This window comes from Drosophila rhopaloa, unplaced genomic scaffold (assembly GCF_018152115.1).
Source record: "Drosophila rhopaloa isolate 14029-0021.01 unplaced genomic scaffold, ASM1815211v1 contig_155, whole genome shotgun sequence".
Taxonomy (NCBI): Eukaryota; Metazoa; Arthropoda; class Insecta; order Diptera; family Drosophilidae; genus Drosophila; species Drosophila rhopaloa.
Genome location: NW_025335034.1, coordinates 11,171,303 through 11,191,049, shown reverse-complemented (window position 1 = coordinate 11,191,049; position 19,747 = coordinate 11,171,303). Strand labels below are relative to the sequence as shown.

General features: G+C 41.7%; 2 protein-coding genes across 2 annotated transcripts; both read right to left on the bottom strand.

Annotated features, from left to right (window-relative positions):
- Positions 1 to 530: 530 nt before the first annotated feature.
- LOC123037259 lies at positions 531 to 1,832 on the bottom strand. Its single transcript, XM_044457156.1, has 2 exons — positions 1,022 to 1,832; positions 531 to 832 (listed from the first exon to the last, which is right to left on the bottom strand). The coding sequence occupies exons 1-2, from the start codon at positions 1,830 to 1,832 to the stop codon at positions 531 to 533; spliced, it is 1,113 nt and encodes a 370-aa protein (XP_044313091.1).
- A 5,606-nt stretch (positions 1,833 to 7,438) lies between these two features.
- Positions 7,439 to 10,267, bottom strand: LOC123037258 (uncharacterized protein K02A2.6-like). The gene has a single exon (XM_044457155.1). It carries the CDS (start codon positions 10,265 to 10,267, stop codon positions 7,439 to 7,441), a length of 2,829 nt encoding a protein of 942 aa, XP_044313090.1.
- Between the last annotated feature and the right edge of the window lie 9,480 nt (positions 10,268 to 19,747).

The window sequence follows — 19,747 nt, the reverse complement described above, 5'->3', positions numbered from 1 at the left end:
AGGTATAGCCACAGTCTATTAATTCATTTTATAATTAAAATAAATTAATATTTACTATTATATTTAAAGTAACTTACCAATCAAATTTATAAGGCAAACTAGGTCCAAATCATTTTCTGTTACAAATTTTTGTAGTGCGTCGTCCAGTATTTGAAAAGCTGAGATAAACTAAATTTGTTTGTTATTGCATTACATTTGTTGATGAATAGATCACGCTAAATGGTTTGTAAGACCACTTTCAAACTGGGTTGATAGAATAATACTCAATTAGTTCACAATAAGAAGTTACGCTTTATTTCATGTTGACAGCTCGTAGTCAGGAGGAAGAGAGAGAGAGGCCGATATATCAAAGTCAGACCAGACCATCTCAAGAAAAGAATATCTTAGATACTATTAAATATACTAGATTATTATAATTATTAGTGAGGTTCCTCAACATCCCGGCCCACCCTGAAACTAAGTTTCTGAATTAGGCAGGATGGCAATTTTAGAAATGGGTCTAACAAGTTCTCCTGATGAAGTTCGCAGCTTTACGGGTAGACTTCAATTATGCGCGCCAAAGTCCAAGAGGCGGGGGGTGTGTTTGAATCCTTGATGATCGCCATATCCCCAGTAGCAATGTTCTTCCTTTCCGTATTCCACTTAGGGCGCTGTTGAAGTGTAGTGATGTACTCCTGATGCCATCTCTTCCAAAAGCCTTGTAGCATTGCCTGTACATTTTGCCAGTAATCCAGTCGGTTAACTGCTATGTGTCCAAGATCGCCCTCTGGAACTGATGTATAAGGGCGTCCAATCAGCAGGTGTGCGGGTGACAAGTAGGAAACCTCGATGTCTGACGTAGCGAAGAGAGGGCGTGAATTGAAGACGGATTAAATTTGAGCCAGAAAGGTGTGCATTTGCTCAAATGTGAGGAAAGAATTCCCGATGACACGACGCAGATGAAGCTTTACGGAGCGAACAGCTGATTCCCATTTTCCGCCCCAGTGGGGTGCGTGCGGTGGTATAAAACTCCATTTGATACCCTCGCTGGCCAACGCTTGGGTTACTTGAGTGTTATGCTGCTGCGACAGGATGAGCTTATACATTTCGTCTAACACCTTCTTTGCTCCCACAAAGTTGCGACCGTTGTCGCTGAAGATGTGGGTATACTTGCCTCGACGGGAGATAAAACGACGAAGTGCAGCAAGAAATGTTTCCGTGCTGAGATCTGTAGCCAACTCCAAGTGGATTGCGGAGGTCACTAGGCAGACGAATAGACAAATGTATCCCTTTTCCTTTCGTGGATTCCGTCCCTTGTGCACCTTGAGTAGAAGCGGTCCGGCATAGTCGCACCCAGTAATTTCAAATGGGTATGCTTGACGTACCCGAACAGCTGGCAAGTCCGCCATGTATTGATCAGTTGTTTTGTGGCGTTGGCGAAAACATTTGAGACAAGCATGTGTAAGCTTGCGAATCATGTTGCGTGCGCCAACTATCCAATATTGTTGGCGAACGATGACGAAAAGTGCTGTCACACATGGATGAAGATGTATCCTGTGCTCGTGTTCCAAAATCAGCAGAGAAATGCGATGATGTTTCGGCAGAATAATTGGATGCTTGACTTCCTCCGGTAGTAGCGAGTTTGAGAGGCGCCCACCTACACGAAGCAGGCCATTCTGGCAAACCATGGGTGAGAGTGTTCGAAGTGATGACGAATTTGGCACAGCTTTTCCCCTTTGCAACAGGTGTAGATCGGATGAGAAGCTTCCTTGAGCCTGCCTTAGACAATAAATGCGGGCCTCGCTGATCTCCTCAAACGTGAGTGTGAGGTTTGACGGAATCCGTTTCTTCATTTTTCGATGCATAAACCGTAAAACATAAGCAGTGCAGCGAATCAGCTTGGTCCAGGAAGAAACTCGAAACGATAGACACTCAATCGGGGACGCTTCAGGTTCAGATTCAACACGGCTGGATAGTGAAGAGGATTTCAGCCCATCCATTATGGGTGTGTCCAAAATTGTTGTGGGATTGTTGCCACTACGCAGCTTTGAAGCAAGCAGCTCATAGCTGGACAATCGTGGAATCGCACCAAGCATGCACAACTATATCCTTGTGATACAGGCCTTCTTTAACAGCTCGGAGAAGGCGAGTGAGCAATAGCGCGCCACAGAGTTCCAGCCGAGGAAGACTTTGTTGCTTTAGTGGCGCAACGCGTGTTTTGGCTGTTATAAGTGAAACCAAGCAGGTGCCGTCTGCGTTGCTTACACGGCTGTAAACGACAGCGGAATATGCCTTTATAGATGCATCTGAAAATCCATGTAATTCGATTTTTCCCGATTTGTTGTGTACATAACGTGGAATCCTTAGGTTTGTTATGTAGTTGATATCGTTGCGAAAGGTCTGCGACCACTCAGCCAGCTTCGGTGGGAGTTTGGTATCCCAGTCCAGGTCAAGTAGCCAGAGTTCTTGAAAAAGGATCTTGAACTGTACTACCACAGGCGCCAGAATACCTAAAGGATCAAAAATTCGTGAGACATCTGACAATACTTGCCGTTTAGTAGCATCTGGCTCCGGAGAAAGTGAAGCTTTGTAGGACAGGACGTCGTCTTGGGGATAAAATTTTGAATATTGCTTGCGCAGCTCCAAATCACGCTGCAAGCGACGTTCCACAGCATAGAAGAGTGAGACAGCGCCCTGCAGGCTGTCTCCGAACTCTTGGCATTCGTGTTTAAAAGGCAATTCAACGATGTATTTGCCGTCCGGGTCTCGGGAATGTGTGGTCAGAAAGTGCTGCTCCACCTTTTCGTGCGAAGGGTCTCGTTGCGTATGCTCAGTGTTATCCTCGATCTCCCAAAAGCGTTGAAGAGAGGCGTTTATGTCAACAGTAGTCATGAGCGTGTTGGCGGTTGATGGATGCGGCATTGCAACGGAAGTGATTATCCATCCAAAGATTGAGCTGATGGCAATAATATTTCCAGCGGTGTCATATCTTTTATCACCTGACAAAACGGACCAAATTTGTTCGTTTCCCAGTAAAATGTCTACAGATGAAGATGTGTTAAACGAAGTATCTGCTAACTGGAGTCCATCGTAGATCCTTAAAGCTTTTTCGTCAATGTCGTCCCGTTGAAGTGATGATGTGATTTTGCCCAGCACATGGGCTGCGACAACAATCGTATGGAGTGACACCATTGACTTGATATGCAGCGTTGCCAATCCTCTAGTAGTTTCAGCCTTGACGGAAGATATTCCGGAAACTAATATTCTTGAGGGTGAACGTGCAAGCCCAAGTGCGTTGACGCATCGTTCAGAAACGTAGGATAGCTCAGAGCCGCTATCCAAAAGCACACGGCAAATTGTGTAAGTCCCTTTAGAGTTTTGGACATACTCCAAAGCTGTCGGCAATGTGCTTCTTTTGAGTCCCGGTGACTGTGTTAATGAGGTGCTGTTTTGCGTCTGGGCGACCAAAGTTGAGCTACATCCAGAAGTTGGAGGACTGGCCTGTGCAGTGTCCGCAGGAGCAACTGTCATGGAATCCATGTTTTACAAAGGACGGTGCTCTCGTAAATGTCCTTAAAGGCTGGCCATTCCTTGTAGTCTCCACCAAAGGGTTTGATGTGGATTTTCGGCAACGGGTTTTCAGTTAAACAAACTGCAGCAGGCGGCGGCGTGGCCAAGGTAGGTGCTGCCTTCTCAGAAAGTCGCTGCAAGAACTCACTTTGCTGTTGCAGCAATGTGGCCATGTTGTGATCCGCTTGAGGAATGGCGCTTGGCTGAAGGTCGCTCTTCAACGACGCGAATAAGGTAAGCGCGCGAAGGTACTGCTCCGCATTTCGTCAGTGATCTCCTCAAGGCTTCTGAAGGCTTGATTTAGCCGGGCCAGCATGGCATCGACTCCGGAGTAAGTGCTCTGTGGAGGTGGATGATCAATGTAATTGACCAAGCGAGTTACGGTCGCCTTTAGCCGACCACGTGCTTGGGTAAGGCGTTTAAGCGTCTGTTGCTCCATAGTGTGTAGATATACTTAAACAGTTTGTAGATGCGGAAGTATTCCGGCTCTCGAAGGACCAGACAATGTTGATGAATAGATCACGCTTAATGGTTTGTAAGACCACTTTCAAACTGGGTTGATAGAATAATACTCAATTAGTTCACAATAAGAAGTTACGCTTTATTTCATGTTGACAGCTCGTAGTCAGGAGGAAGAGAGAGAGAGGCCGATATATCAAAGTCAGACCAGACCATCTCAAGAAAAGAATATCTTAGATACTATTAAATATACTAGATTATTATAATTATTAGTGAGGTTCCTCAACAACATTGAAATTTGAAAAACACGACAATATGTTTACAAGTTTTGGGCCACTCGTACAAATGTATGTATGTATCTATCGCAAAGCACAACAAAAAAACAAAACAACTGCGCACTTTTCCGTTTTCATCCCCCAGTTTCCATGGTAACAAGTGATTTGCGCATGCGAATATGTAAATATGTACATACATACATATGTACATATATGTAAATATAAAAATGCGACTGCGCAAATCACTTGTTACCATGAAAACTGGGGGATGAAAACGGAAAAGAGAGCATTTTAAAGTAAATGTACGATAATTTAATTCCGATTATGATTATTATACGAGATCAATCTGGCCACTCGATTACTCTTACATATTTCCACACAATTAACCAATAAAGCCTAGTATCCAGATCGACAAACGATTACGCTAGCGTAAAAACTTTAATCTTACCAGTGTGACCAAAAGTTTGAGAGTTCATCAGATTTAAGCGTGCTACGGTCGTACTGTCAATCAGCTGGGTTTGTTGACAAGCAGTTAAAATTCAAATATCGTATTTGCGGGAAAGAGCCTTTAAAAGATATTATCAAATACCTTGGCAAGACAAGTCTGCCGCTGTACAAAGAAATTAAAAAACAATACAATTTAAATTTAACAGTTTTTTTTTTTAATTTACTGATAATTATTTGCTAATTTAAAGTTCATAGCTGCACTTTTATTGTATTTTTTCGTACATTCTGGACCTAAAAAACATTTTGCTCTGACAAGAGGCATGACGTGAAAAAAAGGCCCGACGAAAAGTGAACGCCAGCTGTTTGCCTCTCGCTCTCTCTCATGACTGGCGTACGGTATTCGTCGATCTGGATACTAGGCTTAAGGATAAAATAAGGTTGCCTTCATTTTTAAATAATTTCACTTTACTTACGTCTTTTTCTCTTCACGAATTTCACCAGAATGCAGGAAACCAACGCGACGAAAACCACTAAAATGTGGTAACGCGTTTTGAGATCGAACTGTCGCATTCGACCTGGTCTCACCCCGAAGACAAAAATCGAAACTCCGGTTTAATTTTTAAACTACAGAGTATGGGCCTGTAAAGGTGCGCTTGTCGCTAAAACATTAAATATTGCTACAGCCCAAAAGAATGCTTGCGGTCCAATATCATCTGTTCAGACTCGTAACTCACTGTAGACCAAGATGTAAGGTCCGATATCTATCGTAAAATTAATACCAGCTGACAACTGTCAAAAATTCGCATCGTGGTTACCAAAAGGGACCGGAAGAACATAGAAGAATCAGTTTGAGGTATAAAAAGGCCGCACCCACCCAATTGGACCACTTTTTCTCGTGTTAGACTCCTGACTAGTAGCTCCAGAATTTGGTTGTACGAGTTCAAAATATTGTTCAAGTTTTTTTTTTGTGCGCCAATCACAGGTAATGAGACCCTTAAAAGCTAACTTGGTTGAGTTTAGGCTGAAATATTTCTGTTTTATCAGATAATCGGCACCTAGTATTGCGTTCGAGCCCGTCAAAAGGAAAAGCTTTATTAATGCCACCAATTTGGCCTACACGTGGAGCACCACCATCAGCCCCATCAGGAACATCGCACCCAATATATCCTAATTTTTGGCCACCATGTGAAACAATAAACCTTAACTAACTTTACCCGCGTGCGGTCTAACCTAACCAGTGCAAACCGAAAAAAAAACCCGGCAACGTTTCGGCATCGCACCTAAATATTATAAGTCATACGCAGGTCGAAATTATAAGTTTAGTGAAAGAGACCAAATAAAGAGGTCATCTCCCGGAAGAAATTACATTGACCGAAAGTGACCAGCGAAAACTTAGTTGTTGCACTAAATCCAATTCAGCGTTCGTTAATTTACACTCGAACTAACAACATAAAGAAAATGAATTGAAACTGAAAACTGAATTAACACGAAAATCAATAGGAGACTGTAACCCATATACCTATAGGTTTTAATTAAATGCTAAACGATAGTAAACTTTAGAATAATCACAAAAAAAAAAGAAAGAAAGAGACAGGGTCTTGAATAGATAAAATAAGTTAAAAAACTGAAAACATATTCTTTTGGTTGTAGCCAACTTTTATTGATAAGTTAAACGAGTGCGCATAGTCCGGAATAAGAATGCAGTTATACGTATATTCAGGTACATAGCGCGGTAAAGGAATCAAAACAAAATCCCGAAAATTCTGTGCTATCGAATACCGCAAAAAGAACACAAGCTCTCGGCACTCGCCTCCTAATCTTATTTCCTAATACCCTTAAGTCCAGCACAATCATCACAGCTGCCCTCAGCGAAAGATCTTTCGGCGCGGGAATTGCAAACATGTAAGTGACATACCCAAATATGCATCGTAGTCTGAAAAGCTTTTAAATGTAAATACATAACAAGTAATAGGGAAGTGTGCGGAGAGATAAACTGGCATTGTACTGGTTGCAATCTAAATATTACGGCGGTTCAACAGCACAAGACAGAATAATAGTAGCGCTTGTAAAATTATATAAAACTTAAATCGAACATATATTTACACAGTAAAAGAATAAACCCAGTAAACAAGGGAATCAATTATCGCATTTAGTATCAATCCTCATTATTATTTCTCACACATTACGCACTCGTTAGCATGATAGTAATTTTTAAGAATTCTTAATCTAATTGTAAAATTTGTAAACTGTATAAATGAATGAATATTGAAATTATTGAATTTGAAATCGTATATAACCATGTTGGCACATTGGGAAGCCTTTCTTAGAATAAACACCGCTTTGTTAAAAATGAACTAATTTCTTGTCATGTTGGAACCTAGCCGTATTGGAATGTTGAAGAGGTACCTCTAAACCTTTCTGAGGGATCTCTTTACTTATTAGTTTTTCCAGGTTTTTTGGAGATCAAGGTTGGGTGGGCGTACTTGCAGCGATGCGCGATTATGTAAGGAAGGTAACCTTTGCTAATGCGATACCCTGATTGCCTGTTTAGCTGATGTTGTGTTCTCGTTGAGTTCTATTTCAGACTGCCGTTTATTCTATGCGAAGCATACAGAGTTGCCAGATTCTTAAAGTACTAACAGAGTATAGAATGGAGGAATAGAAAACAGATGTACAGTTGACAATATATAACACATCTCCTCCTTTAATTAAGAACGAATAGTATTTTTTGGTTTTCGGAAATCCTTGGGCTTGAAACGATTTACTTCTTGGCGAACACGACTACTTTGGCGAACAGGTATGCCGGATGAACGTCGTGCTGGTTGTTTTTGTCTTGGTTGTTGGTTAGATGATGTGGAGCTCTCAGGTGGCCCAGGTTCAGGATCACGTTGCTGAACGGCTGGCGGAGTTACCGGTTGATCTTCTTGTAGTGGTGGTTGATCTTGTTGTTGTGGTGGTTGATTTGAAGATGTTTGGGGAATATCCGGAATCCACCAGAATTCTGGAGGTTTTTCGATGGGGCTGCTTGCTGAGAACTTCGGTTTTAGCTGGTTGAAATGGCGCTTGATATAACCATTTGTGGTGCGAACGATGAAAAGCATTTTTCCAATTGGACGGTCGATAATGCCTTCAATCCACTTTTCTCCCCTCGAGTAGTTACGAGCGTAGACCATTTGATTTGGGACGTACTTGGTAACCGATTGCTTGGCTTCGACAGGCTGCTCGAAAAGTTGACTTAGTAGAGATTTTCCGTTGGAGTTTGGAGTGAACCTGTAAGAAGAAAGGTATTTAGAAACTGCTACTCGGACTGGTATACCGTCTTTGAGGTTCTTCTTGACTGAGAATTTGAACGTCTGAACGAAACGCTCTGCTAATCCGTTGGATGCCGGATGGAACGGTGCTGTGGTTATGTGTTTTATTCCATGATGTTTGCAGAATTCCTCGAAGGCGTCAGCCGTAAGCTGCGGACCGTTGTCGCTGACCATGGTTTTTGGATATCCTTCGATGGCGAATATCGATGATAGTGCAGCGATCGTGTTAGCGGTTGTAGTGGACGACATTTGAACTACAAATGGGAACTGCGAGTAAGCGTCTACGCAGATTAGCCACATAGAATCGAATATTGGGCCGGCGAAGTCGATATGAATTCGCTCCCACGCTGTTGTTGCTGCAGGCCAACTTTGATACTCTTTTGGAGGAGCAGGATTGTTGCACTTGCAGATGCTGCATGACTGAGCAAGGTTTTTAATGTCTGCGTCGATCGTAGGCCACCAAACATGTTGTCTGGCTAACTGCTTCATTCGAACAATGCCCCAATGTCCTTCGTGTAACAGCTTCAGGATATGCGCTTGAAGAGTTACTGGGATTACTACACGACTGGCATCTGTGTGTAGGCAAAGCAATTTTTTGTTGATCGTGAGGGCAAATTTTCGATTAAAGTATGGTGATAATGCTTCCTCGCCCTGCTGAAGTTTTTCTGGCCATCCTACAGTAACATACCGTAAGACTTGTTTGAGAAGTTTGTCCTTTTCGATGTGGTTGCGAATAATCTCAGAATTGATCGGTGGTGACAGTTCCATTACGACGTGGCAGGCTTCTTCTTCTCTGTCGAAATCCGGATCCATGCCCACGGGAAGGCGCGATAAGGCATCTGCGTTGCCATGAGCAGATGTAGATCGATACTGAATTTCAAAGTTATAGGCCATGAGAATGATGGCCCAGCGCTGTAGCCTGTTTGACGTCATTAAAGGAAGATGCTTGCCTGGATTGAAAATCGTTACAAGTGGCTTGTGATCCGTTATAAGGGTAAACTTTCGGCCGTACAAATATTGGTGAAAACGTTTTACTCCGAATATTATAGAAAGTCCTTCTTTTTCGATTTGGCTGTATTTAACCTGATGCTTGTCAAGCGTTTTTGATGCGAAAACAATAGGTCTCTCCTTGCCATCTTGTTGTATATGCGAAAGGACTACACCGATACCAAAAGATGATGCATCCGTTGCAAGGACTAATGGTAGGTTTTCATCAAAATGAGCTAGCTGAGTAGCGTTGATTATATGGGACTTCAGGGATGTAAAAGCTTGTTGTTGTTGCGGCCCAAAAAGGTATGCTACATTTTTTCTGCGAAGCTGGTTCAAAGGAGCGGCCAACTGAGAATAATTCGGTATAAAGTTGCAATAGTAATTAACTTTACCCATGAATGCTTCTAATTGCTGTAGATTAGAAGGCGGACGCAACAATTTAACAGCCTCCAAGCCTGAGCTGTCTGGAAGAATCCCTTCAGCGCTGATTCTTCGTCCTAAGTACTCTATTTCGTCCGTAAAAAAGAAGCATTTCTCCTTTTTGCATCTGATACCATTCTCACGAAGAATACTGAGAACTTGGTCGATTCGCTTTAGATGTTGCCCGCTTGTAGGTGCTGAGATGATGATGTCATCTAAGTAGTTGCCACATCCTTCTACTCCTTTTAGAAGCTGCTCCAAATACCTTTGGAAGATCGCTGGAGCACTGGCAATCCCGTAGGGAAGGCGCTGGTATTGAAATAGGCCAAGGGGTGTGTTGACGACCATGAAAGTTTTTGAATCCTCATCCAGTTCCATTTGAAGATAGGCATCCTTTAAATCGATTTTGCTGAACTGCTTGCCGTGACGTATTATGTGAAACAGAGCCTCTTTTGTCGGTAGCGGGTACTGTTCAACATCGATCTGTGCGTTGACTGCTTGCTTAAAGTCGCCACATATGCGAATTGCGCCTCCTGGTTTTGGTGCAAGCACAATTGGGGATGCCCAATTGCTGAATTTGATCGGCTTCCAAATTCCGGCTTGTGTAAGTCTGTCTGCCTCAGCTCTGAATTGGTCCATCTGTGCAAATGGAATTTGACGGCTCTTGAAAAACTTTGGTGTTGCTGACGGTTTTAAGAATACACTTGCTTTGAAGTCTTTTATGACACCCATGGCTGGTTCGAACACCTCGTTGTACGTGCTGCAAAGGTCACCTATTTCGTCATCGTGCACCTCTTGAACGTTTGATACTTGCATGATATCAAAGCCGAAAATGTTGAATAAATCCATGCCAAATAGATTGTTTGATGTCTCAATGTTCGCAACGATTATGACCACTTGCTTCTCTTTTTCACCGCACTTTGCAATTGTGTGCAACTCCCCAAGCAATGGTATTGGTGTATGACCAAACGCATGTAATACTCGGGAACACTTGAGTAATTTTGGTTTATTCAACAGCGCGTATGTAGTGGCGTTGATTACGGACGCTGTGGCTCCGGAATCCATTTGAAAAGAAATAACTTTGTTGTGTATTTCAAGATCTATAAGAATCTTGTTCTGCTGACATATGACTTGACCTGTAACACTGTTTACAGCTTCAATCGTTTCGATTTCGTTTGCTTCGAATTTGCGACTTTTTTGCGTTTGCCATTTACTTTTGTCTTGCTTCGACATGCATACAACAGCTATATGTCCTTTTCTACCGCACTTGTGACATACGGCATCGCGAAACTTGCATTTCTCTCTGGCATGATTGTGTCCACAACCAGAGCATGATTTTAGCGAACTTTTGTTTGATTTGGCATCACTTTCACCACCACCAAGGAATGGTTTCTTTGTATAGGTGTGAACTGCGTTTATTGGGTCTTGCTTTGATACCGTTTCTTTGAGGGCTGCCACGGTTTTTGTAGTTGTCTCATAGGTTTCTGCAACTATAAGCACATCTTCAAGAGTTGGCTGAGACTTCTGAAGAGCAGATGCTCGGACGGCATCGTATGGCGTATGTACTATGATCTGATCTCGAATCATTTCATTTACATAGTTAGAAGAACAACCGTTGGCATTACAGACGAATTGGCATTCCCGAGCGATCCCGCGCAAGTCGGCTACCCACTCTCTGTGCGTTTGCGAATGTTTCATCTCCCTCTTAAAAAACTCATAGCGAGCAGCAACAACGTGTCGTTTTGTTGCGAAATGTTCCGTTAACTTGTCTGTGAGTTGCATGTATGTATACGTGTTCAAATTGTTGCTCCCGAACAGATTTTTCAATAGTTCGAATATGTTTATGCCACACCACGAAAGAAAATAAGCCTTTTGCTTAATTTCTGCACTAACTGAATACGCGTTAAAATGCTGGGTTAACTGTTCAAGGTAAGACTCCCAGTTTTGATTGTCTTTGTCGAACTTGTGGAATGGAGGACACGAAGATAATTCACCCGTGTGGCTTGAATCACCCTGCCCTGGAGAAGCGTTTCTATCCATCATTGCTTGCATACATTTTTGGTGCTGTTCCATAATGTCTTTTGTAAATGCTTGCTGTTGAGCAAGTATTGCTTGGATCAAATCATCATCTGCCGGCATCTTGATGAAAATCAACGACTACTCGACACGATTTATGCGATTTAACTGTTTTTATCTTTCTACAAAATTTTTCACTTTTTTCCTCGTCGCCAATATGTTGTGTTCTCGTTGAGTTCTATTTCAGACTGCCGTTTATTCTATGCGAAGCATACAGAGTTGCCAGATTCTTAAAGTACTAACAGAGTATAGAATGGAGGAATAGAAAACAGATGTACAGTTGACAATATATAACAGCTGAAATAGACAGTTGCCAACGTGAGCCACCGAATTTTTCGTTTATTACACCCCCCAAATATCATTTCGTACGCGAAGAAATTTAAATAATGATAGTTAACGCTGGAGCCAAGGACGAGACAGTAATATTGAACCCATCCCATCAGTAGAGCCGGAGAAGCAAGCGCGTACTCTGTCGAAGTCCTCGATCATCTGCTCCCAACGGAATATCCGTTAATTGTTACAGTTAAATATATTATTTAATGGCGCCCAACGTGTTAGCCCGATTTACGTTAAAATCAGTCATACATAGTGAGATAAATAAAAAAGTCACAACATCTGAACGCGAGGCAATGGTTACCTCGGCGGTAGACTTTGTAAATCTGTGGTAGCACTTACCAGGTAGGGTTATATAAATTTAAACTTGTAGTGGATGATTACCTATGTGGAGAAAATCTAAATAGCTACCTATTGCAAGTTAATAGCCCTTATATTTTTATTCTGTGATTCGTTCTTGCGTAATAGATGTGCATAAGGTAGACTATAACGTGTCTATATCCACAGTCAACCATAAGTGCAATCCTATTAGGCCGAAGGTGAACTCCTTATACTCAAGCGAGACTCCTGCGGTAGAATGGAAAAGTATCATGACTTAGAGTCAGAAACTTGCCAAAAGAAGGAGTAAACAATTGTTAACGAATAGTTTTACGGTACGGCTACGTCGCTTAAAATAAATACAGCAAGAACATAATAAATTCCAATTTTTATAATAAAGCTCAAAGTAAAATCAGGCAAAATCAACACGGACTTGGATATCCGCAATGGCTCCACACTATTGCGCGTCCCTTGTATTCAACGATGATTACTAACAATAACTAGAAAAAAAAACGTAAATAAATAAAATAGTCAAGGCAACGGGGGAAAGTCAGTGAAGTAAAAGGTATCAACAGACTGATACGGCAAGGATTCCAACAACATTTATTAAATTTTTGCTGTATAGAAAATTTAGGATTACTTAACTACAAATTAGTGAAAATATAAATATATATATTACTTAATTATCGGTGTTATTTACATACTCTCGGTTACAAACACCTAAACAAGTATTAGCTAGAGTATTATTAGTATGTCCACTTCCCAATCAGGCGGACAAGACCCTAACAGTGCAGTTAGCAATCGGATCTGTGGGATTTGTGTCAAAGATATTACGAATCAATCGGAAGAATTTCGGACTCGGTGTAAGCACAGTTTTCACGAAAATTGTTTTAGATCTCGTCGCGGAGTTAAGACAGTTTGCCCAGTTTGCAGTGTATATTTGCAAACTCCAGCACCATCACTAGCCGAAGAGTTAGCTGCAGCACAAAGAGTCGGCGCAAACATGCCAAGATTGAGATCGCAGGGTTTAGTAGTAGAGGACGGCACTCTAGGAGATGGATCGCAGCTAAATATGTCGAATGAGCCAGAAATCGTATCACCAGTGGCAGGTCCGCTGAATACAGGTAGAGAGTCAAACGCGGTGGTGCGTATGCAAGAGGGAATAGCCCAGATAAATATATCTATAACGCAAGCTATGGCACAGATTGGACGAATGACAGAAGTCATAGAAGGAGGCTTTAGTAGGTTGACGTCGCAAAACACAGCGCCGCCAACTCTGGCCACAGGTCTTCAAACTTTTGAACAATTGTTTCAAATACCTCCTCGTGCATCAATGGGAGGTCATCAGGATAACGAAGGGCGAAATACCAGCACCGCCACAAATATCAATTCTCCGTTTGGAACGCAACAAGACCAAAATCTTCGTTCCGATCGAATAAGTCAAATTATATCTAGTTGGAAGTTACGATTTTCAGGGTCGTCTGGTATGTCCGTGGACGATTTTTTGTATAGGGTGCAAGCCCTGACTAACCAAACGCTGGATGGCAAGCTACAGGTACTAGCACAATATGCTAATAACTTATTTCTGAAACTTTTGATAAATTTTATGAGGAAATTCTTGCTATTGCGGGGAAACTATCGGAGCCTATATCAGAACCAGCTTTATTGGAAGTATTGCGAGCCAATTTGTTGACGGAAACACAGCATGAAATTTTACATGTGTCAATATATAGTATTGCTCAGCTGCGTCACATTGTCCGTACAAGGGAAAGATTTATGCAGGCCATGAATGGGAATGCCCCTAAGCAAAGTTTCCGTCAGGGACAACGTCCCCAAGTGAGGGAATTAGCCAGTTCCTCTGGGGATCTTTCTGAAGAAGAGGAAAACCTCGGTCCAGAAGTGGAGGCAATAGCCTTGACCTGCTGGAATTGTGGTGCATCCGACCATCGATATCAGGAGTGTTTGGGGAAAAAGAAGATTTTTTGTTATGGCTGCGGGAAACCGGAAACTTATAAACCATCTTGTACTCGGTGTAATGGTCCAAAAAAATGGCGAGCCCGTGCACCACCGAGCGGTGCACGCAAACTGTCAGCCAACTTAGACAAGATCTCCGAGGAGAGAAGCCATTAAAAAGCGATGCCTACCCGAAGATATCCACCTTACCAGAAATAGCAATTCACCAGCGAGTACAAGAGCGGTCAAAAACATGTAAGCCGCCAGCTCAAAATCGTTCACAAAAACGTCTGTCCGACTTTCGAATCCAATGTAAGCAAGAAAAGCAAGCAATTCTAGAGTCCATTGTAAATAGCACGAAAGACTGGAGACCGTATGCCAAAGTGGATCTGTTAGGAAGGCAAGTGCGGGGCCTAATGGATACTGGGGCGTCTATAAGTTGCATTGGGGGGTCTTTAGCCGCGGATATAGTTAAGGACACATCAATTTATAAACCTCTCCACGCCAGCGTTAGTACAGCGGATGGAAATAAACAAGCTATTGTTGGTCGTATAAGTACTTCTATAACTTTTAGAGGCGAATGCAAACCATTTCGCTTTTGGATAGTGCCATCCCTATCTCAAGACCTATACTTGGGAATTGACTTCTGGAATAGTTATAACTTGTTGCCTGAATTTTTGCAAATCGAAGTACTGTCGTAAACATTGCAAATCTCGATGTGACTGATCCAAATCAAGTGCCACTAACGCCGCAACAAAAAGATCAGCTGGCAACTGTAATTAAGATATTTCCGTCTTTCACCAAAAAAGGATTAGGGAAAACCACATTGTTAGAGCACGAGATAGATGTAGGTAGCGCTAAGCCAATAAAACAGAGACATTACGCAGTATCACCGGCAATAGAACAGCTTATGTATACAGAATTAGAGAGAATGCTTTCTCTTGGGGTTATAGAAGAATCCGACAGTCCATGGTCATCACCAGTTGTCCTAGTTCGTAAACCCGGAAAAGTGAGATTGTGTATAGACTGCCGGAAACTCAATGACGTAACCATTAAAAACGCATACCCAATGCCTCTCATCGAGGGGATTCTCAGCCGTCTTCCTAGGGCTGAATTTATATCTAGTATAGACCTCAAAGATGCCTATTGGCAGATTCCGTTAGAGGAAAGCGCACGAGACAAAACGGCTTTTTCAGTCCCGGGCAGACCACTCTATCGATTCACGGTCATGCCGTTTGGACTAGCCAATGCTCCACAAACCATGTGTAAGCTCATGGATAAAGTCATTCCGCCGTCACTAAGAAATGAAATTTTTGTCTATTTAGACGACCTTTTAGTGGTCTCATCTTCCTTTGAAAACCATCTTTCAGTGCTAAAAGAACTAGCTTCGAGATTAGGAAAAGCAGGCTTAACAATTAATGTAGAAAAATCTCATTTTTGTAGAACAGAAGTTAAGTACCTTGGCCATGTCATTGGAAACGGAACTATCCAAACAGATCCAGGAAAAGTGGAAGCTATTAAGGAATTCCCGATCCCTCGTTCGATCAAACAGGTGCGGAGGTTTCTCGGCCTTACAGGATGGTACCACAAATTCATACATGATTACGCTGGGGTAACAGCTCCTATAACTGATACACTTAAACAGAAAAAGAAGTTTGAATGGACCCCATGTGCTCAGGGCGCATTTGAGCTATTAAAACAAAAAATGTGTGAGGCACCTGTTTTACACAGTCCTAACTTTAGCAAACCTTTTGCGATTCACTGTGATGCGAGCCATACAGGCCTGGGAGGGGTGTTGATGCAAACAGATGACGACGGAAATGAAGTTCCGATCGCATATATGTCCCGTAAATTAAATCAATGCCAACGCCATTACTCAGTCACCGAAAAAGAGTGTTTGGCCGCCGTCATGAGTGTAAAAAAATTCAGACCTTATGTTGAAGGTCAAGAATTTTCCATTATCACCGACCATGCGTCGCTGGAATGGTTAATGTCGCAACCAGACCTTGGGTCGAGACTGGGGCGATGGGCAGGGAAACTCGGAAGGTACACTTTTAAGATCTCCCACCGAAAAGGTTCCCAAAACCTGGTACCTGACGCCCTATCCAGAGTTTTCACCGAAGATTTATCAGTTATTCAAATGGATGAATTTGTAAACTTGGAATCTGAGCATTTCAAGTCTGAAAGGTATAAGGAAATTATGGATAAAATCCAAACAAATTCATCACAATTACCGGATGTAAAGGTTATAGATCAGTTCATTTACCGCCGAATGGAACACGCCAAAGGTGACAAAATTGCCGACGATTTATGTTGGAAATTGTGGATCCCAGAAGGTCTTATTCCTGAAGTTCTGAGACTTTGTCACGAACATCCCATGTCAGCCCACAGCGGCATAACTAAAACATTAGAGCGAATTCGACGCTATTATTACTGGCCAAATCTGGTATCTGACGTACGAGAGTTTATCAATAGCTGCACGATCTGCAAATGTAGCAAACATCCAAACTACACGTTACGTCCTCTGATGGGTAAGACCCCGGGAACGGATAGATTGTTCCAAAAATTATATATTGATTTCCTTGGGCCCTATCCGCGTAGTAAGTCTGGTAATATCGGTATTTTCGTAGTGCTAGACCACTTTTCAAAATTCCCTTTTTTGAAGGCCGTAAAAAAGTTCCATTGCTTCGGCGTGCCGGAAGTTGTTTTGTCCGACAATGGATCCCAATTCCGCTCGCAAAAATTTAACGCATTACTACAAAAATACCAAATACGACATTCATATACCGCCGTATATGCTCCCCAGAGTAATGCTGCGGAAAGAGTAAATAGATCCGTGTTAGCCGCAATAAAATCGTATATAAGCCCTGACCAAACTAACTGGGATGACCAACTTAGTTGTATTGCTTGCTCGTTACGATCCAGTTTTCATTCAGCTATTAATAGCAGCCCTTATCGCGTTGCATTTGGTCAACAAATGATTACTAGTGGTTCAGTGTATCCACTAATTCGAAATCTGGAAATGTTGGATGATCGCGATGTTGTATTTAATCACGACGACTCCCTTAATCTGATCAGAAAAGCGGCTCAAAAATCGATTGAAAAACAACACCAACGGAACGAAAATACCTATAACCTACGTAGTCGGCAAGTCTCTTTTCAAGAAGGCCAAGAAGTGTTCAGACGAAATCACCAGCTGAGCAACTTCGCAAAGGGATTCAATGCTAAACTCGCCCCAACCTTTAAAAAAGCGAGAATTAGAAAAAAAATAGGAAACAATTATTATGACCTCGAAGATATGCAGGGCAACTTTATAGGCAAATATCATGCAAAAGATCTAAAACAATAAAATTGTTTTAATAGATAACTTACTTATCGCTCCAAGCGGTGATCACTCTTGGCGTTTGCTACCCCGAAGTGTAATCTTAGTGTGGGGGAGTGTAAAGGTGCGCTTGTCGCTAAAACATTAAATATTGCTACAGCCCAAAAGAATGCTTGCGGTCCAATATCATCTGTTCAGACTCGTAACTGCCCACTCACTGTAGACCAAGATGTTAGGTCCGATATCTATCGTAAAATTAATACCAGCTGACGACTGTCAAAAATTCGCATCGTGGTTACCAAAAGGGACCGGAAGAACATAGAAGAATCAGTTTGAGGTATAAAAAGGCCGCACCCACCCAATTGGACCTCTTTTTCTCGTGTTAGACTCCTGACTAGTAGCTCCAGAATTTGGTTGTACGAGTTCAAAATATTGTTCAAGTTTTTTTTTTGTGCGCCAATCACAGGTAATGAGACCCTTAAAAGCTAACTTGGTTGAGTTTAGGCTGAAATATTTCTGTTTTATCAGATAATTGGCACCTAGTATTGCGTTCGAGCCCGTCAAAAGGAAAAGCTTTATTAATGCCACCAATTTGGCCTACACGTGGAGCACCACCATCAGCCCCATCAGGAACATCGCACCCAATATATCCTAATTTTTGGCCACCATGTGAAACAATAAACCTTAACTAACTTTACCCGCGTGCGGTCTAACCTAACCAGTGCAAACGGAAAAAAAAAACCCGGCAACGTTTCGGCATCGCACCTAAATATTATAAGTCATACGCAGGTCGAAATTATAAGTTTAGTGAAAGAGACCAAATAAAGAGGTCATCTCCCGGAAGAAATTACATTGACCGAAAGTGACCAGCGAAAACTTAGTTGTTGTACTAAATCCAATTCAGCGTTCGTTAATTTACACTCGAACTAACAACATAAAGAAAATGAATTGAAACTGAAAACTGAATTAACACGAAAATCAATAGGAGACTGTAACCCATATACCTATAGGTTTTAATTAAATGCTAAACGATAGTAAACTTTAGAATAATCACAAAAAAAAAGAAAGAAAGAGACAGGGTCTTGAATAGATAAAATAAGTTAAAAAACTGAAAACATATTCTTTTGGTTGTAGCCAACTTTTATTGATAAGTTAAACGAGTGCGCATAGTCCGGAATAAGAATGAAGTTATACGTATATTCAGGTACATAGCGCGGTAAAGGAATCAAAACAAAACCCCGAAAATTCTGTGCTATCGAATACCGCAAAAAGAACACAAGCTCTCGGCACTCGCCTCCTAATCTTATTTCTTAATACCCTTAAGTCCAGCACAATCATCACAGCTGCCCTCAGCGAAAGATCATTCGGCGCGGGAATTGCAAACATGTAAGTGACATACCCAAATATGCATCGTAGTCTGAAAAGCTTTTGAATGTAAATACATAACAAGTAATAGGGAAGTGTGCGGAGAGATAAACTGGCATGGTACTGGTTGCAATCTAAATATTACGGCGGTTCAACAGCACAAGACAGAATAATAGTAGCGCTTGTAAAATTATATAAAACTTAAATCGAACATATATTTACACAGTAAAAGAATAAACCCAGTAAACAAGGGAATCAATTATCGCATTTAGTATCAATCCTCATTATTATTTCTCACACATTACGCACTCGTTAGCATGATAGTAATTTTTAAGAATTCTTAATCTAATTGTAAAATTTGTAAACTGTATAAATGAATGAATATTGAAATTATTGAATTTGAAATCGTATATAACCATGTTGGCACATTGGGAAGCCTTTCTTAGAATAAACACCGCTTTGTTAAAAATGAACTAATTTCTTGTCATGTTGGAACCTAGCCGTATTGGAATGTTGAAGAGGTACCTCTAAACCTTTCTGAGGGATCTCTTTATTATTAGTTTTTCCAGGTTTTTTGGAGATCAAGGTTGGGTGGGCGTACTTGCAGCGATGCGCGATTATGTAAGGAAGGTAACCTTTGCTGATGCGATACCCTGATTGCCTGTTTAGCTGAAATAGACAGTTGCCAACGTGAGCCACCGAATTTTTCGTTTATTACACCCCCCAAATATCATTTCGTACGCGAAGAAATTTAAATAATGATAGTTAACGCTGGAGCCAAGGACGAGACAGTAATATTGAACCCATCCCATCAGTAGAGCCGGAGAAGCAAGCGCGTACTCTGTCGAAGTCCTCGAACATCTGCTCCCAACGGAATATCCGTTAATTGTTACAGGCCTTATAATATGTGGTGTTGAATTACTACTACT